At 35.5% G+C, this 18,205-nt stretch overlaps 1 protein-coding gene across 1 annotated transcript; it reads left to right on the top strand.

Moving 5' to 3' along the window:
• Positions 1-2,743: 2,743 nt before the first annotated feature.
• On the top strand, positions 2,744-18,163 carry LOC136830156 (uncharacterized). The gene is made up of 13 exons (XM_067089358.1): positions 2,744-2,864; positions 4,558-4,621; positions 5,227-5,409; positions 7,769-7,951; positions 8,388-8,495; positions 9,451-9,588; positions 10,256-10,316; positions 11,438-11,606; positions 11,748-11,918; positions 12,243-12,375; positions 14,480-14,595; positions 14,788-14,952; positions 16,778-18,163. Exons 2-13 carry the CDS (start codon positions 4,601-4,603, stop codon positions 16,917-16,919), a joined length of 1,590 nt encoding a protein of 529 aa, XP_066945459.1. The 5' UTR covers positions 2,744-2,864; positions 4,558-4,600; the 3' UTR covers positions 16,920-18,163.
• The last annotated feature ends 42 nt before the right edge of the window (positions 18,164-18,205 follow it).

Below are 18,205 nucleotides of genomic sequence, written 5' to 3'. Positions count from 1 at the left end.
TCAGGCTCCGTTACTTTCGCCATACATACTATAGGAAGTTCACTGCTAAATCCGGACTATAAGTAAACTCATTTTTCTTTGTAGACTCATTTTTTTTCTTTGTGACGAAAAGTGCATTTTAGTTATTCATAAAATCTTATTTTCTCCCTTACTTTATCGTTTTCTTTGAAGCATTGTTTGAGCAGTAACTAAGTAAATGGGACTATGTTCGGTCACGCTGCCTACCTGGTGGAAGTTACATAAAATTTTAGCCCGCTGTTACGTGTTCATTTATGTTTAGTCATTCGGTGTAATTTGAGAGTCTCGACATTTATGTTATTGGAACTGCTCCGCCATCTTCAACGAGGGTTGAAGACTAGATTAGGCCTACATATTGCATATTCAGATCCATTTTGCCTTAAATATTAAAACGTATTGAAACAAACGCATGTTAAGTTCTAGGCTGGTAAAATTCATGTTTTACTTAGGATTGAGAGAGGGAGAGAATTACTATGCGAAAATTAATTAATTATATTAAATAAAAGAAATGAACTGGAAATATGCAAGTAAATAATGAAATTCTTATTTGCACTCAAGTTAAAAAACGTATTTTCTTCTACTTTTGTAGTGTTACGTTGACACCAGAAGACTAGCTTTAGTTAAATGGACTGAAAGTGAATGTGAACCATTCTCTTGATTGGGGGGTTACTTTGAAAATAAGAGGTGTTTTCTCTATTATGTTAAATGAAAGTTGAGGTTAATGTCATCTAACTTTTGTGCTAAATTTTCTAGTTTCTTTCGTTTATTTTGACTGGTGTTAATCTTGGAAGATTTCAAACATATATTCAGGTACTGGACAGACTTCTGCCACGTTGAAGGCGGATTTTGACGAATCATCAGTCAAATTTGGTTTTTCTTGATTTTGAAGTGATTGTTCTTTTGAATACAGGAATGTTGCAGTACTTAGTAAACTATTTATTCTAAGAAGATAACCATTTATTCTAAGGCAAATAAAGTGGACATTTTTAGAATTGCCATGAAGAATAAATGTTGAGTGTACCTGACATAATTGCCTGCTCTAATTGGTCTTGTGTAAGTTGTTTGCTTAAATTGGACCTAAGACTTTTTTTTTATTACTTTATCATAAAATCTGAAGGCAAATCTTCCCTTCTGGGTCATGAACTCTTCATTTTCTATGTTTCGTAAGAATTCAGTTTGGGTCCACAGTGCCGTCACAGCTGTATTCGTGGCAACGATGATCCGGTCCATACCTAATCTATAAATCCAAAATACTTTTCTGTGGTTTCTGGTGATATAATTGATAAAAATCAATATCTTGAGCAATCTGCAGGTTGGGAAAATTTGTATCGTTGTGTTTACATTGCATAATTTTTCCCGCCCTCGTCTTTAGATCAAGATTAGAGAGAGTAACTCCTTGATTATGAAACATTAGTCTAATATATTTACATATAAATCTCTGTCGAATGACTCTAAGGTGCTTTTGTGCGGTGTCCTTGTGTGGTTCAAAGGTCCTGTAATCCCGTACGCTCCGCAAATGACAGGCCTCTCGCGTTGACCACTTCACCGGAGTGTCGAGTCTTCAGTGAAAGAAGTTTAAGAAGATCTTAGATGGCACGTGCAACTTATCAAACTAATGGAAATCTATAAAAGACTTGAAGCACCTTGAACGTCTTAAGAAAAACTTGGTTACTGAACCACGTCCTTTCGGTACACGAGGCAATGTCATGGCTTTTAAGGTACAGCAGTTCTGTGTCATTGACGCTGAAGGTTTAGTCACTGCTTCAAAAACAGTGTTGGAACTTTGGTCAGGGATAATTTTTAAGCAAAACTGTGCCCGTATTGGAAACTGCAGTTAATTCAGGGGAAAATTACTTACTTAAACATGATGGAAAACTAATTCTCTAGCGACGAAAATGTCTCTAGTGACAGTATGACCTTAGCTAAGCCCTGAATAAATTTTACATTTTATTATTTCGTAGAAATAGTTTCAAGCAATTAGCGAAATTCTCAGCCAAAAATATTCGTTTCTGATCTAATGAGACCTACTTGACTGCTTAAGCATCATCCAGCGAGAACAATCCTAAAATGAAGATTCCGAAAGGAAAATAATTGTGTGGAGTTCCTAAAAATCATAGAATAGGGGTGAAAACCCGCCGAATAAAGGGAAAATGTAACGGGACAGGTAACCAGGAATTATTTAAAGGAGACGAGACTAGATTACAGAAATTTTTATGGAATAAGGAAGGAAGAAATAAAGAGAAAGGATAATGAGATAGCCATAAACAGGCAGAAGGAAGATATTGCTAGTATGAGGAACTCGTGAGCAAATAGGCATAGTAGTCGATGTATGGATTAGTTATCAACTTACCACGTGAGGACAAAAAAATTATTAATCTGGAGATATCTATATATAGTGAAAAGCCCTTATGAAGAGAAAACATGCCTACGATATAGCATTGGTACAAGAAAATAAAGATTTAGAAAAGAACACAGAGGAAATTGTGATGTGCTGTTGCAAAGATAACAATTCGGTCTGCAACTGAAACGCTTTCTGGTCGATGCCTGAAATCTACAGTAGTTTATCTTTAAATACCAATTTACACAAATTTGCCACGATTACACAACTTTTTCATATATTTTTGAGTACTATAATTTATTAATAAAACTCAGAATACATCAAAATATATTTTAAGACTGTCAAGTCACCACAAATAACAATGAAATATGAGGAGTCGGTAACTCCAAGCGGCGTGCGTTCCTAAGCAATGACACTTTGACAGCTTATTGTTATTGTCATGGAGGACAAACACCGCCTTACTTAAAACTTTCAACTTGAGAAGATCGACGGGAGTCCCTTATTTTTGGTGAGACGGTGACCTTTTCTGTCAATTACGGTAGAAAGATTTAAGGATCTGTTTACTGTTTAAATCTGGAGGACTAAGCAACGTTATGGAATAGTATTTAGTTTAGCTTACCCATATTACGAGGAAAGAGTTTAGGTCAACTTACGTATGACCTCTGACCTCTAGGTCGTTAAACGGGCACATTTCTATGAGGCCTCCCTATCAGCCTGTGCCTAAAAAGCTAAGCGTGAATTATGACGTAGGTAACTCCGTAGGGGCTACTGTGGGCCTTCCAGAGGGGACGTGACCTAACCTGACCTCACCTGACCTCACCTCGGACGCCTTGCCCGAACTTGCAAGACTAAACCGACTTTTATTTACGCTTTTGATTGTTTACGCCTTTTATTTATGTTTACGGTATTTACCGTCTTTTGTTCGTGTTTTTTATTATGTTTGTCTTTTAGTTACATTTATGTTTACCTTCTTTTATTTATGCTTTTGATGATGTTTATGTCTTTTATTTATGTTTATTATGGTATTTACCATCTTTTTTTTTTTTGTGTTTTTATGTTCGTCCCCAAGAAGCTGGTACTAAACACAGTGCCCCCTAGAGGGGCACGGTAGTAATTTTCACTTTTATTGCCCTAAACTGGATGTGATGGCTTCCCCCCCCCCCCCTATCGACCAGAGTAAGTCATGACCCCTCACTCTGCAGTCTACCCAGAGGTTGTATATAATTAATTTCTGAGTACATTCGACCCCTGGTATTCACAGGGGATGCGTACCCCTACCCCCCGTGAATAGCTCAAATCCGCGAATACTTGACACCCCCTCTAAAAATGCTCATAACCGCCTATTTTAATAGTTACCAAAAAACCCCTTTCAAAATGCTTATACCTGAATACTTTAATAGTTTTATCACAAAAAGTTTATTTAGTCATGAAAATGATATGAAAACACAGTAATCTGTGAATATTTTTCAATGAAAAATACTGCAAATAGGTGAAGCCGTGAATCTGGAACCACGAATAGGCAGGGGTCCATTGTAATTCAGTATTCCTGCCATGATCTGATGGGTAAAATATAGTCCGTTGCTTTACAGTCTACCTATTTGTTACTATAATGAGAATTTGGCAGTGCTGGAATATCTTTTATTCGTTAGTGTATGCCTGATTTGGCATTCATAAAACAGTTGGTAAAGCTTTACTTTAGTTGCGCATCCTGATTCCCGCCAGTCGCCAACTGGGACAGGTTACTGCCTTTTTGGGGGGCTGCCCTAAGTTAGGTTAAGTAGGTAAGATCTGGTTAGGCCAGGACCTGGCATTATAGGAAAAGTTATGTCTATTTATGTATGAGGAACCTGTCCCAGTTGACGACCTGTGGGAATCTGGCCGCACAGCTAAAGTAAATTTTACCAAACAGGCAGGCAACTGAAATTTATTATCATCAGTTCTTGTTACATGTACGTTTATTTTGCAACAGACTCCTAGGCCTATTAGGCTCACCTGCCACAGGGTGTTTATGCACAAGATAATTACAGAAGAAAGTACTGAATTCATTTTTACTGGAAAGTTTATTTTTTATGACTTTTTAGCATCATTCTTGGTTGAAAGCTGAATGAAAGATAACCCTCATTTGTTATGCATATATTTTTATTGTAAATGCTGATTCTACTCTATAACAAAAACCATAATACTGCATATCTTATTTTCAGGCATTTTATAGCATGAATCACATCAGAGACTCCTGTTGAAATCATGGACGCAGATGACAGTGCAGTAAGTTTTAATTTCATAATTGTAATCATAGCTTTTTTATCTGGGACAAATTGTCTCCAAGTTTCATAAATATTGTGCTCTTTTGTTACAAACTTTTAAATAATAATAAAGGCATTCTTAGATTTGTCATATCTGGGATACTGTACTGTATTAGAAAGTGAATTTATCGCATGCACTGTTTGATAATGTCAACAACTGAGTTTTTTCCAGCTCAGTAAGTTGGAAGGTAGTCTTTTTCTTATTTGATTACTTTGCCAAGTTCCCAAAAGCAAAAGGAGTAAAGATTTTGATCCACTGTAAAGAAATGGTGGCTCATGCTCTAGGATGATATCAACTCATTTACAATCTGGCTGTAACTGATGAACACAGTGGAGTATCGTGCAGATTAAGATCTGAGGGAGTATCGTTGTAAAATTTTCAAGATCATTAAATTGAACCACAGCTTTCCATGGTTGTATACCTACTGGTATTTGTATGAGGATACATTTCATCTGGCTTGGCACCTGTGAAATTCTGCTCTTACAGGTTTTAGTTATACAATTGCAGCACAGAATTTAGAAAATACATTCACACATTTTACTAAAAATAACTTCACTTTTTGACAGAGCGAGGATGAATGGACCAGTGTCAAGCGAAGATTCTCGCAAGAAGGCTTGGACTGGGAAACGCAAGATCCTCACTCAAGAACCCTGCAGTTATGGCGCCTTCTAGTGGATGCTGAAGCCAATCTTAAGGCAGCTAGGCATATGAACGACAAACTCAGAAGACAGTTTGATGAAGAGAAAGTGGTAGTTATTATTATTCCAATACTATGAAATTTTAATGAAGTATTGCATGTAAAGGATGATATGCATATGTAAGACATTTGGGCTATACTGCTGGTCATTTGATCAGTGTGGTTAAGCTGTACTACTTGGATGGATTTCAATCAAGAAAATTCACATACCAGCAGCATGTAAGCCCTTCGAACTCTTGAAATATGAAGAATTTTAGAACAGGAATGTCTACAGAGGCTTGTGTGGTGTGCTGTTGGCACACCACACAAGCCACTGTAGGTGGTGCCTAAAGTCTTGATAATGTCCCTTTGCTACCAGCTCTGAGGCTTCTGTTTTTAACTTTTCATTCTCCACTGTTGTTCTCTTCCGTCTTGGCTGTCCATTATCCCTGAGATTGTTCTTCTGCACTGTTCGTGGACTGTCTTTAGAGTTGGAGTAATTTTAATTGATTGATGCATATAAAGTGGTGTGATGCTACAATAATATTAGTGTTCTTGAATGTATACTGTCAAGAAAATAAGGGTAAAACTAAGGTGTTTTGAAACAAACCCATTACTTTTACATAATCTTTTAGTTCTTCAACTGGTTGAGTCTCTGTGCAGTCAAGGTGGTGTATAGAAAATTAAATTTTGATTTTAAAAAACTTCATTTTCTTTTTGTAGCTGGATTTTGAGGACCATGTGTGTTCAACATGCAGGGAGAGAATTTGCAGTCTTAGATTCCTTGTTTATGTTCAGTAGATAACTACATTGTCATACGAATATTTACTTCTGTTAGGGCACCAACATGGTGATTACATGTCCCAGAGTATGCTCAAGTAGATGGTGGATAATGAAGAAATTTATTGTGACCGAGATATCCAGATTCCAAAAGGATCCTGTAATCTTCATAGAGTTGCTTTTTCTTCTAATCTTTTTATCATTTCTTGTTGCACATCTGAGTACCCATTAATGTTGTTCTAGTAGGGTTTTACCACTTTCAGCAAGTTCACGAGTGCTGCACAGCAACAGCTCATGGCCATCATGTTTGAATGATGTATTAGAAATCAAGCCGTGGATGACTGAACAGTTGGCACCAAGGTGACACTGAGATATAATGCACAGCTAGCAGTAGGCATGATGCTAAACAGCAGAGTATTCATTTGTCCAAAGGCATAGGATTCAGTTGATGAAGGATTGCTTAAGGGATTACCATGAGGGACAGGAGCGTGATGGGGCAGATTCCAGTGCAGATGCAGACCTTTTCATACTCATTTAGTAAAAATCTAATGCCTCTTCACTCTTTCACTCCCAAGTTCAGTGACAATGTACAGCAGAATGAATTAACTTGAGCAGATACATCGCCTCTGTTTTATATCTAAGGACAGTCGGTGTACGTCAGGCTACATTCTGAATGTGCATGAATGCATATCTAAATGTGCTACAACAATGCTAGCACTGTTTACACATTGTTTACCAGTGTTTTACAGAACTGCATTCTGTCCAATCCCTTTAGTTGACATTGCATGCTGCAATACTGCTATTTTTGATTTCATAGTGGTTGAATTAGACCACTGAATTATTTCTAGGTTAATATAGGTGCCCCAAGCAAATGCCCTGAAATGAGTGGGATCTTGAAGCAAGTCAGAGTTGTAGGAATTAGACAGCTAGGTGGGAAAAGATCAAAGGAAATAGATGAAAATTAAAGTTAGAAAGTAGATGAAAATTAAAGTTAGAAAGTAGATGAAAATTAAAGTTAGAAAGTAGATGAAAATTAAAGTTAGAAAGTAGATGAAAATTAAAGTTAGAAAGTAGATGAAAATTAAAGTTAGAAAGTAGATGAAAATTAAAGTTAAAATGAAAATTAAAGTTAGAAAGTAATTAGGCTAGATGAAAATTGGAAAGTAATTAGAAGAGATTCAGAAAGCAGTAGTGAATGCCTCATGTAAATACACATTACAGCGATTATGCTTTCCCACTTATGAAATACCTCATGCACTATTTCATGCTCATAGACTTTCCCAAACCTATCATTTGGCTGTTTATGCATATTTACATTAGGGGTTATGCACCGAGGAGTTATTTAAAGTTACATTCTCTGGAAGCACCCAGGATACCATACTGTTTCTCATCACATAGTTTGAAAGTTTTAATATACCTGTAGTAATGTATGGCTAATAATACCTTGTATCTTTCCATCACTGGTGCTTGAATATCTCTTTTGGAAATATTTAGTGTAGTTGTTGGCCTATTTTCTGTAAAGGAAATTGGTTTTCACATTTGTATGCGAGAAGATCAGATTTTTTTTACTTTCAATATTTTAAGTAAGCAATTGCTGTTTACAGTTTCTGAAGGAGTATGTCAACATTCAAATTTATTTATATTTGCTGCAGGAACTAGGAGAATACACAGAACATCTTCGTTTGAAGTGCGAGGAAAGAGTAAAGGAGTTGGATAACGAAGTAAGGACCTTGAAGGAGGATCTTGAAGCATTGCTTGCAGGCACCCAAGCTGTAACAGCCATGCTACTTAAAGAGGGACTAGAGGATGTTGCTCAAGGCTCATTGGGAGAACAGGTACTGGAACTATAGAAAAATTCAGTTTTGTATACAAAGAGTTGATAAGTTGAATTGTGTATAAATTTCAAGCAGTTATAGGTCATCATTATTTGTCTCTTTTTTTAAAATTTTTTATTGTTTGGTAGTCTATAGCCTATTACTGTATAGTATATCTTAAAAGCAAATCTTTGATTTGTGGAATCGTAGACTGGGTTAATGTTTTGATGGCAACTTAAAGATTAAACATCAAGGTATCAGTTAAGATCATAAATATCGAATCTTGACCAAATTTACGAGATATTTCTTATCAGTCAAAGCAAAAATAGTAATTTGTGAGTCATTATGGTTCTGTAAAGCAAAATTTTCAAGAGTTTGGATGATAAACATCAAGTCCCTGGATGATAAACATCAAGTCCCTGAGTTTAGGAGTTTCATCTCAAAAGTGTTCTTCCAGATAGCATATCTCCTTGTTGAACGGTCCAAACTCACGGAGGAACTATCTGCAGCCAGGACTACACCTGCATCTGATCGTGAGAAGGAACTGACAGGACAGCTCATTAAGGTACTGAATTTTGGGAACCTTTATGTTCATGTTGGAAGAAATAGTCGCTCTGCATCCTTATAAGATGACTTTGGATGCCACGATGCCAGCGAACCCTAAATCAGTCAGTCGGTGCGGTAAGAACTAAGGTTATTCTTTAAAAAATGAGCAATCGTCCATTTGGAAGAAGCTTAAAAGGCATCAGCTGTCAAAGGAGGTGTCCACAGAATAGATTCTCCTATATGAAAAGAGAAAACAAGAGATAGTGAAGAAATTAAGGTAACATAACTACAGTAATAAGTAATTAAACAAACAGCAGTGTAAGTCAGAGAATAAATGGCCATGGTATAAGGAGGACCTCCCCCTTTGCAGAGTTGTTGAATATATGTTGTAGAAATTTAGAACTTAGATACAGTCAGACTTCTTAATGGGGACCTCTCCAGTGCTGAATTTTGCCAAAAGATCTTTCTGGAGTGGAATCCTGAGGAGAATCGGCCAAAGCTTTTTCTATTAAAAGTTAGGCTCAACTGGCAGGGTGAGTGAGCTTCATGATCTATTGGCTGAAGTTACTGACACTTGTTTCTGGTCTCTGGTAGGACCCTTTAGATAGGTTCTTGTGAGAATAATGAAGTCACTATCCCTGTTGCTGTTTCTGTAGACAAGGTGACTTAACCCCTGAAGAGTAAGGCCCTTTATTGATTCGGTGTCATCTGATAGTCAAGTTACTTAGCTGGTGTTCAATAGAAAGTTTTAAATGTTCACTACTTCCAACGGGCCAATAAGACATCAAAATGCAATATGCTTGAGCGAATTAAACTTTGATATTAAAAATATTTTTGAATGCTTCATGAAAATTAAAATCTTGACTGAATTCTCATGTGCTCTTCTTCGCTAAGCCTGCTACTTAGAAATATGTATATAGTACAAGGTTTGTTACAGTTTATAATTTTTTCCCTAATTCTTAAACCTTTAATAGGTGAGCACAGACTTTGAGTTGCTGAAGAGAACACACCAAGAATCTGAAGACCAGTTAAATGAGATGAAGGATCGCGTTTCGCTCCTGGAGAAAGCTTCTCGTCAGTTAGAGATGGATAATGAAACTTTAGCTTACAAGGTATGTGTGAAGTTGTATGCAATATCATTACAAAGGTTTTGCAAATAAAAAGACAGAAATTGAGAATAATAAGTTCTTCCTTAGATAATTTTGTAATGAATTTCAAGGCTTGTAATAAATAGCTTTGGTTGCTGGTGAATAAAAGTATCATATATCCTATGTTCAAGATGTGTCTTTCAGTGATAAGTATCCCTCCATTTAGAAGGCCTAATATCTCTGTAGGCTTGTGCAATTAAAATTTTGTTTAGATTTCCATTTAATTAGATCATGCTAGTAAGTACAGTAGTTGGTTCCAATTTAATTACGACCGAGTGTTTTCCAAAGTAATATTTTTGTCATATGATTTTGCTTCATTAATCAGTGATAATTCAGAAATCTGCAGTGTACTTTCCCTTTAGATACAAATATCAGTTAACTTGTTGGTAATTGTGCATGGCTTAGTTGCTTGACTGGAAAGTTGAGACTCGCTGACATGTCATGGGTGTGACAAAAGATACACTGTAATTCCTATTTTTTTATTCAAAACATAATTGTTTTGTGATTTATGCAGACTTTTTATCTTTTTTTTGTGTATCTTGTATGGCATGTTGTGATATTCCAGTCTGGTTAGAAGTGTGTGCAGACAGCCTTTTAGTACTTATAACTCTTACCAACCTTGCATTTTTAGCTTTCTGAGGCTCTAGCCGAAATTGAAGATAATGAAGGACAACTGCGACAGTATATAAGGAGTGAGTTAATTTTGAAATGTATTACAGTACATATATTTTGGTTTCTTTATGACTCACTCATAATTATTGATTTTTTTATGCATAATTGTTTTATTTTGACCTTTTTTAGCACATTTTATCTTCTTTTGTGGCATGTTTTTGTGCTTTAGTTGTATTCAATGAAAATTGTGAGCAATGCATGAAAGTAATTTTTTTGTCAATTCACAACAGAATTTTACTTGTTTGAGTATTATGCTGTTGATATTGGAGGAGCATCTGCTCCCTAGCCCTTGTGATTTGGGGTTCTTTCACCACTGTGTTTGCATGGGAAGAAGAAAGAATTGTGCATGTCAAAGACCATTTGTTTTCTTTTTGGGTGCTTTTATCAAGGTCACTATTGATAAGTTTACTTTCTACTTAAGTATTTATCACTGTACTTTTTCCAACCAACAAGTATTGATTTTTGTGTAAAATGTCTTATTTTATAGGATTTAAATAAATTTTATAGGGTTTAAAGTTTATTTACACTTATTTATTCTTATGGCAGATTTCTTTGCTTTAATAACTTAAGTTTGACTCATTTGCAGTTAAATTGCTTAATAAACCAGCCATTTATGGTACCCAGGGCTATTGAGAAGAGAACAAAGCTGTCAGTGTAATGTTTTCATTTGTGCATTTTAGGTTTGTGTCCTGAGAAATAATATGTTTTGAGTTTATGCTAATGAAAATGGTGGATATTCAGTTTATTTGTTGCTACTAAAACAACATTGAATAATTCTTTTGTTCCTTACAATCTTTTGACAGAATGCCACATGGAAAGTGTAAACATATAGCTTTCAGTTTGTGAAATAAACTCAAAGTTGTTTACAGTTTGGTTTAATATGTGAAGCTTGCCTAATAATAATCAGTAGCTGTATTTGTTCAGATGAAGGCCATGGTTAGATTGTCACATTTTTATAACCTAAACTCAGGAGTAAAAGTTCAAGTACTATGTTTATCCAAGAGTTGAATTAATGCTTATACAGCACTGATTAAAAGTTTCTGCACAATTTTAATTATCTCCTACTGTAATTATCAGGAAGTGAATGTATTAAGGAAATAGTTTAGCAAATTAACATTATGAAAAATATTCAATTTTTCAGACAGTAATCTCAGACGTGAGTCAATCAGTCAGCGCATTCACGATGAATATGGTCCTCCAAGCTTGAGAAGTCTACCACTTACTGAATCCTCATTAACAAGAGGGGATTCACATCGGAGGAGCTTACGCAGAAGAGAATCCCTGAGAAGTAGCGGACGACACAAGAAGTCGTAGGTTTTATTTAATAAGGATTTTTTTGTAGCAAAATCTATTTAAGTGTAATATGATTGATTATTTACACAAGTATTTATGTTTGAAATGTGCATGGATTATAACTAATGAATTTCATAAGGTTGAATATTACTTTGCAGAGAGCCTTTGAAGGCAGAAAGAGGAAAATCTCCTCGGAACAGTGGCCGAAAGCAGAGGTATGGAAGCAGGTCTAGCAGTATTGGCGGAGATGGGGTTGAAGGCAAAGACGCACTACCATCTCTTGACTTAGGAGGTACTACAGGACCAGCAGGCACAAAAAGCCTTGAAGTGTAAGATGCATATTTGAATACTGGATTTTCAGCCATGATTTTGTGTTGGTAGTTGGTAAGATGAAATGTATAACAGAACAGTGTTCATGTTAACAGTAGACAGTTTACTAATACTAGTGAACAGATTGGTTAAAGGAAAGGAATGTCCCTTTTCCAGTGAACAGACTAGTTAAAGGAAAGGAATATCCCTTTTCCCAGTACAGTAGATCTTTCAAGATCTGTTTTCATGTTCTTGTAAATATCTTCTTCATATCACGTAAACCCTATAGTATTCCAACATTAGAATTATGGCATTTTTGAGTCTTTAAAATTTATACTTTCTAGATGTGACACACAGCGAAGCAGCGTGAGGAGCTGTGGATCATCTTCCCCTCAGAAACTCCATTCATTACTGGATGGTCAAATTCAGAACTCTAAACATCAGATTTCAATGTTAGAGGAAATTAAGCAGCTACAGGTTTGTTATTCGCTTATGCAAAAGATTAATTTGCTTGTCTTTGGAAAAAGTTGTCATACTGTCTTCTTAGCTTTCATCATGATATAATGTTATTAGAAGTAAATGTCAATAATCAAAATTTTGCACAGAATGTCCTCATGGATATACAAAACACTACATAAAAAGGTTGTTTATTAAAGCAGATCATAGGTAATGTCATGAATATACAAAACACTACATAAAAAGGTTGTTTATTAAAGCAGAACATAGGTAATGTCATGAATATACAAAACACTACATAAAAAGGTTGTTTATTCAAGTAGAACATAGGTAATCACCCAGTCAGTATCAAGTGGGACTTTTCAACAACTCCATAATTGTTCCATTACAGAAAAATTCTATGATGTAAAACAGACCTTGAGAGGAAACATAGGAAAAAAATAAACTCTTCCTGGTTCAAAACATGTCCCATTCTAATGAAACCAGAACATTAAAGGTTATTTGTGAGACTTCCAGTATTGATGGTAATGCCAAATGCCATTCAATCAGGCCTTTTGTTCTACAATTGTTGGAATGTTGTTCTCTTAAACAAAACTGCATAAAGTTGTGATCTTTATTCTCAATAGTGGCATTTATTATTTAAACCAGTGGCTGAAGAGTAACAGAATAATAGATTGAGTTTATTTCAGTAAGAAACATTTTGTCTAGTATATATGGCGCTTTAGTGTATACCACTTTTTCCCCAGGTTAGCACCACTGTTCTGCCGAAGTGCCAGTAATGTCACATTACTCTGTACTAGGGGTATTTTATTTTCTCTACTGTAAAGCTTTGACCTAATCATCCCAGCATTGTTATATACATCCAAGCTCCCAAGTTTGATTCAGGCTATAATCCTTTGCCTATGTGTGATGTTCAATTCTCAGCTGCTGATTTTGATTCTGTTATTTTCTCATTATTCAAGTACACTTTTTGTCTGTGTTTTGTTTTCCATTCACATGTGGCATTCCATTCTTTGGAAGATTAATTAACAAGGTAATGTCCTTTCAGAAGTTTTCCACATGAATGTGTGCGCTTAAAGTAATTGCACTCCCACCTTTTGCAAGGACGTGACATTGCTGAAGATTCGACTGTATCGCCGAGATCTTTTGCCATATGTTTTGACAAAACCTCACTTTCATTAGGCTTACAGGCAGATGAGTGAATGTTTGTGAAGTTGGCCTGTTTCATATCCTTCCCTTGGGACTTCATAACCTTGGCATCTGGTTGAGGACCACCTCTTGTGCATGAAGAATGAGATTCTCATTCAAGTGTCGAGTTGAGTGATGGCATTTAGCCTGGGGTATTTTAGTTTTATATTATTATTATTATTATTATTTTTATTATTATTATTATTATTTTGCATCCACTGGTGGCAGTGGTCACTGACATGCAAACTTGTGTTATTTGAAAGTCTTATAACCAGGGATCATCTAGTAATTTCTAGACTCAGAGGGCAGGATTATTGTCCCTCTTGATTTAGGGATGAAAGTTCAACAAAGATAAAGTTATAAATTTACTTTTAAGAACTAGGCAAAAAGAGACTAAAGGGAATGGATGAAAAGGGAAGAAGAAAATGTAGTTGAGTCAAAAGGACAAGTCTGAGAGCTTTCAGTACCATCTAGTTTATCACACAATGCATATTGTAAGTGGGAAACTCCTCCTTCCCCTTAGGCTTATGGAAATGGCCAGCTTTGACCATTTATGGTCATACTCTCTCAGGTGTTTCTAATAGTCTTTTAGTAGGGAAAGCTTATGTTGAGTTAGTTGAGATAATGTTCCCCTTACATGTTCTTAAGTGTGAATTGATCAGGTATCAGTGATGTTTTCAAGTCTCCTCTGCCTTTGTAAGCATTGTAACATTCCTTAGAAGCATATTAAATCTTCCCAAATTAAAAATGATTGATTTTGAACATTTATAAGAAAATTTGCATAAAACACCAGCACCTAAGACTTTTTACTGAAGAGGAATTACTGTAATGCAGAGTAAATTTACTATACTAAAGTGTTGAAATACAGTATGTTGCAATATTTTGTAATATTTGTTACCCATTCCAAAATCAGTCGAACTACTACTTTTTGTTTCAGGGTGAAATGGAAAAAACAAAGAAACACTTGGTTGAATCAGGAGACAAGTACGAGTTCATTGTGAGGAAATACGAGTTGTACAAAATAAAAAGCAAAAACAGGGTAGCTTCCTTGAGGTAATTATGAAGCATCTAATCATTGTATCATTTGATTTTATCCACTTTTAATAGTATGTGTACTGTTTGTACAGACAGAGGTACTGTACATTTTATACAGTATTCTATTCTGTACCATAATACAAAATTGCTTGTAACATAATTCTGCTGCAGTGAATGAATAGCAATTTAAACCATTTTTTTTTATTGCAGATCAAAATATTTGTCGGAAATTGAAGACTACAAAAGAAGAATCAGTCATCTAGAAGGACAAGTGACTCTCTTGCGGGACAAATTACGAGCTGAGGAGGCCTTGCGGAAACAGCTAGAACAAGACTTATCTTCCATCAGAAAGGAAAGACAGGAAATGGCTGTGAGGTATTGTATATTAAAAGTATTTTCTTGGAAACTTTTATGTTGGAAAATGTAACTTGATACAAATAAATGTATAAATTACTATAAATTTGCATTTTTAAAAATTAGGTTTTGTAGCTGACTCATCGTGAAGCTGCAAAATAAACTTGAAGTTTCCATCGTAGGAGGATTGAATAATAAAAACTCCTTGAGGGCAATTTTATCCACATAATCAATGTCTGGACACGCTTAAAGACATACCCAGATTGTGAGGATGAAATATGTCTCATTTTTTTTCAAAGCCATAAAGTTTTCTAGTACCTAAAGTCTGTTAAGTTGGATAAAATACAAGGAAACTCATGCTCTTATATCTGGTAGGGAGTAGGATTGTACATTCAGGGAGTGGAAGATTCCATCAACCTCAATGAGACTGCGCTTTTGTACCCTAATCATTACCATTGTCCTTTTTGTAGATTCATTGTAGACAAAATTGTTTTCTTCTGTGTCGTCCTCTGGTCATATTCACTATTTTTCAAAGGTCTATTGTGTACAATTCAGAGTTGACTCTCAAAGATTCTATTGGCGTAAAATGGGCCTCAGTAGTGTTTGAACGCCACATTCCTGCCATCCCTCTTTATCGTCATGAGCTCCTGCTTCAATATTCTGGAGACTTCCTCTACAGCTCTTCTTGCCATTTCCATCATTGCCTTTGATCTGCCTGTTCTATCTGGCACCTTGCTCTTGGAGGTCTGAACTCTCATAATTTGAAAAGGGGCTTCTTTGATAGGTTTCTTTCTTCTCGTCATCTGAAATCCAAGGCTGCATTGATTTGAAGCCTATTAAACCCTTTTTGGGGACAAAATGAATAGTGAGAATTATAGCTGCAGGAATTGGAGAGTGAGAATTATAGCTTTATTCCTGCAGTTCATCATGAAAATATTACTTAAGGATGTAATGACAGAGATGCAAAGTTCCACGTACTAAACTATTAGTCTTTCATGAGGTACCAGAGGTTTATCTAGCAGGAGGTGACGAAGCAGTTCTATCCAGGTCAAATTCTTTTTCACGTTTTTAAAAAGCATGAGAAACACCTGGCTTATCCTAATTCGAGACAAAGAAAGAAAGTTTTAATGTGGAATACATGTGATACTTGGGACCACAATTCTCTGGTTATTATCAGATGTAACACGGCATGTACATATAACCTTAATCTACTTCATTTTTACATGAACTTTACTGATGTGGTTTTAGAGCCAGATTTTTCCTACAGAGTTTATTTACCAATGTAACAGGTGAATCGGTGTATACAGTACATATGCATTTCTTTCATAATGAAAGGTTAACATTACTCTTGCATCATTGCTGCCATTGTGGAGTTAAAGTTGCTTTCTTAATTTTAATGATAAAAATTAAAGATTAGCAACTTTTCATGAGCAGATGGTGAATTAGCAACTTTCAATGAGCAGATGATGAATATCCACAGCTGATATCATTGATGCTTATCTTTTCCTTTTATCCTGATAAGTAGTTATATTTGGACTATAACATCTAGTGGGCAGTGATCAGCTTAGCTTCCACCAATCACAATTAGCTAAATTGAAGATGGCTGTGGGTGTTAGCCGACAACTGCAAAACAACAGACATTTTTATCTTGGTAGGGAACAGTATTTTGAATTGCTACATGGCCTTGTGGACAAACTTTGGCAAGTTTTATCCCGATAACTTACTTGTAGCAGGACGTGGATTGGCCATATATTCATGGTAAGTTGTAGACCTTGTGAGCTTTGTATTCATTTGTAGTCCATTCACTTGATTACATCGAAAGATAATCCTCAAACCAATTTTTCAGGGTTAGAGAGAGTCAGAGAAGAAGCCAAGATCAGAATCAAGAAATTAAATTGCTGAAAGAAAAGATCGACCTCATCCAAGATACCAATTCTCAGCTGAACAGTAAACTTGAGGAGCTTAGTATAGCAGCAACAGTTGGATGAAGTGTTTGACGCAGCAGTGCTCAGGAATTCCTTATGACTGTTGTGTGTCTAACACTGCAAGAAAGATTTTGACAAGCCATTACAATTTTCCTTGGCAGTATCAGGTTAAGTAAAATAATATTCTAGATGTAGAACACTATACCACAGTCATTTGTAAGTTGCACTGGTATGTCTGAAAGCTACAAAGAATAGTTCAAAAATTACACTGAGGTTATTTTAGGTAAATACAGTCAGTCGAAAAAAAAAAAAGTAGTTCCAGGTACTTTTTCTTATACCATTGTCCTTAAAAAATTTTAGTTATTCATTACAACTGGTTTTTCATGAAGTAAATTTTCTTTCATACAAAACTGAGAGCTAATGTGTGAATTATATTCCAGGCTGATAAAAAAAAAAACTGTTTACAGTAGATGATGGTATAAAATGTCAGGCAGCCTGAGCTTGCAACCCCATGGGTTAAAAGATCCAGTTCTAATTAAATACTTCCATTGTGCATTTTATACATCTGTACTTAACATTTTCTACATTTTTGTACACTATTTTTATAAACTAATAAATGGGTGGATATTTTGGTACTTGGCACGTGTGAAAACTAGTACATAAGTTCATTTTAATATGAAATGGAGGTTTTCATGGGAGTTTTTTATATACATGCATTTCACTTTATAAACCGGTACTGTATTTTTAAAATGTTGAAGAATGTTTACTTTTGTCTGAATATTTAGCATCTTTACATAACATGTAAATTTTGCATTGAAGTTAATCACTTACTGTGCAGTAATAACCAAGATTTTTATGCTACTGTGAATAAATAAATGCTAAATATATTTCAACAACTACCAATCAGTCTTGCTATCAGTATTCAGTAGGTCCTCAACTTACGGCGGGTGATCCATTCCAGCACTGCGCCATAACTTGATGTTTGGCACTGTAACTTAATGTTGTATAAAGTTACAGCGCCGTAAGCCATATTAACATGATGCCTATTCTTGCCGTTTGTGCCGTCAATGGCACTAGAACTTGATGCAACATCAAGTTATGGAGCTGTAAAATGCCATTAACGACACTGAAAAAGCACCATTAGATCAAATCTGCCGTAAGTTGGTGACACACTGCAGGTTTTTGATTGAGGTAGAGAGCATAAGATGTAAAACTGCACAATCTACTTTAATTTTCATTGACAAATGTTTGTTGTAGATCTTTTTATATGAAAAATGTAATGGTTAATAGACTATTTACTCACATTACTACTGTGCTTTCATTATGTACTCTCTTAGATAGTTAAGCAA

This window comes from Macrobrachium rosenbergii, chromosome 46, assembly GCF_040412425.1.
Source record: "Macrobrachium rosenbergii isolate ZJJX-2024 chromosome 46, ASM4041242v1, whole genome shotgun sequence".
Lineage (NCBI taxonomy): Eukaryota > Metazoa > Arthropoda > Malacostraca > Decapoda > Palaemonidae > Macrobrachium > Macrobrachium rosenbergii.
Note: the sequence above shows the minus strand (reverse complement) of the source record. Positions and strands in the feature narration are given on the sequence as shown.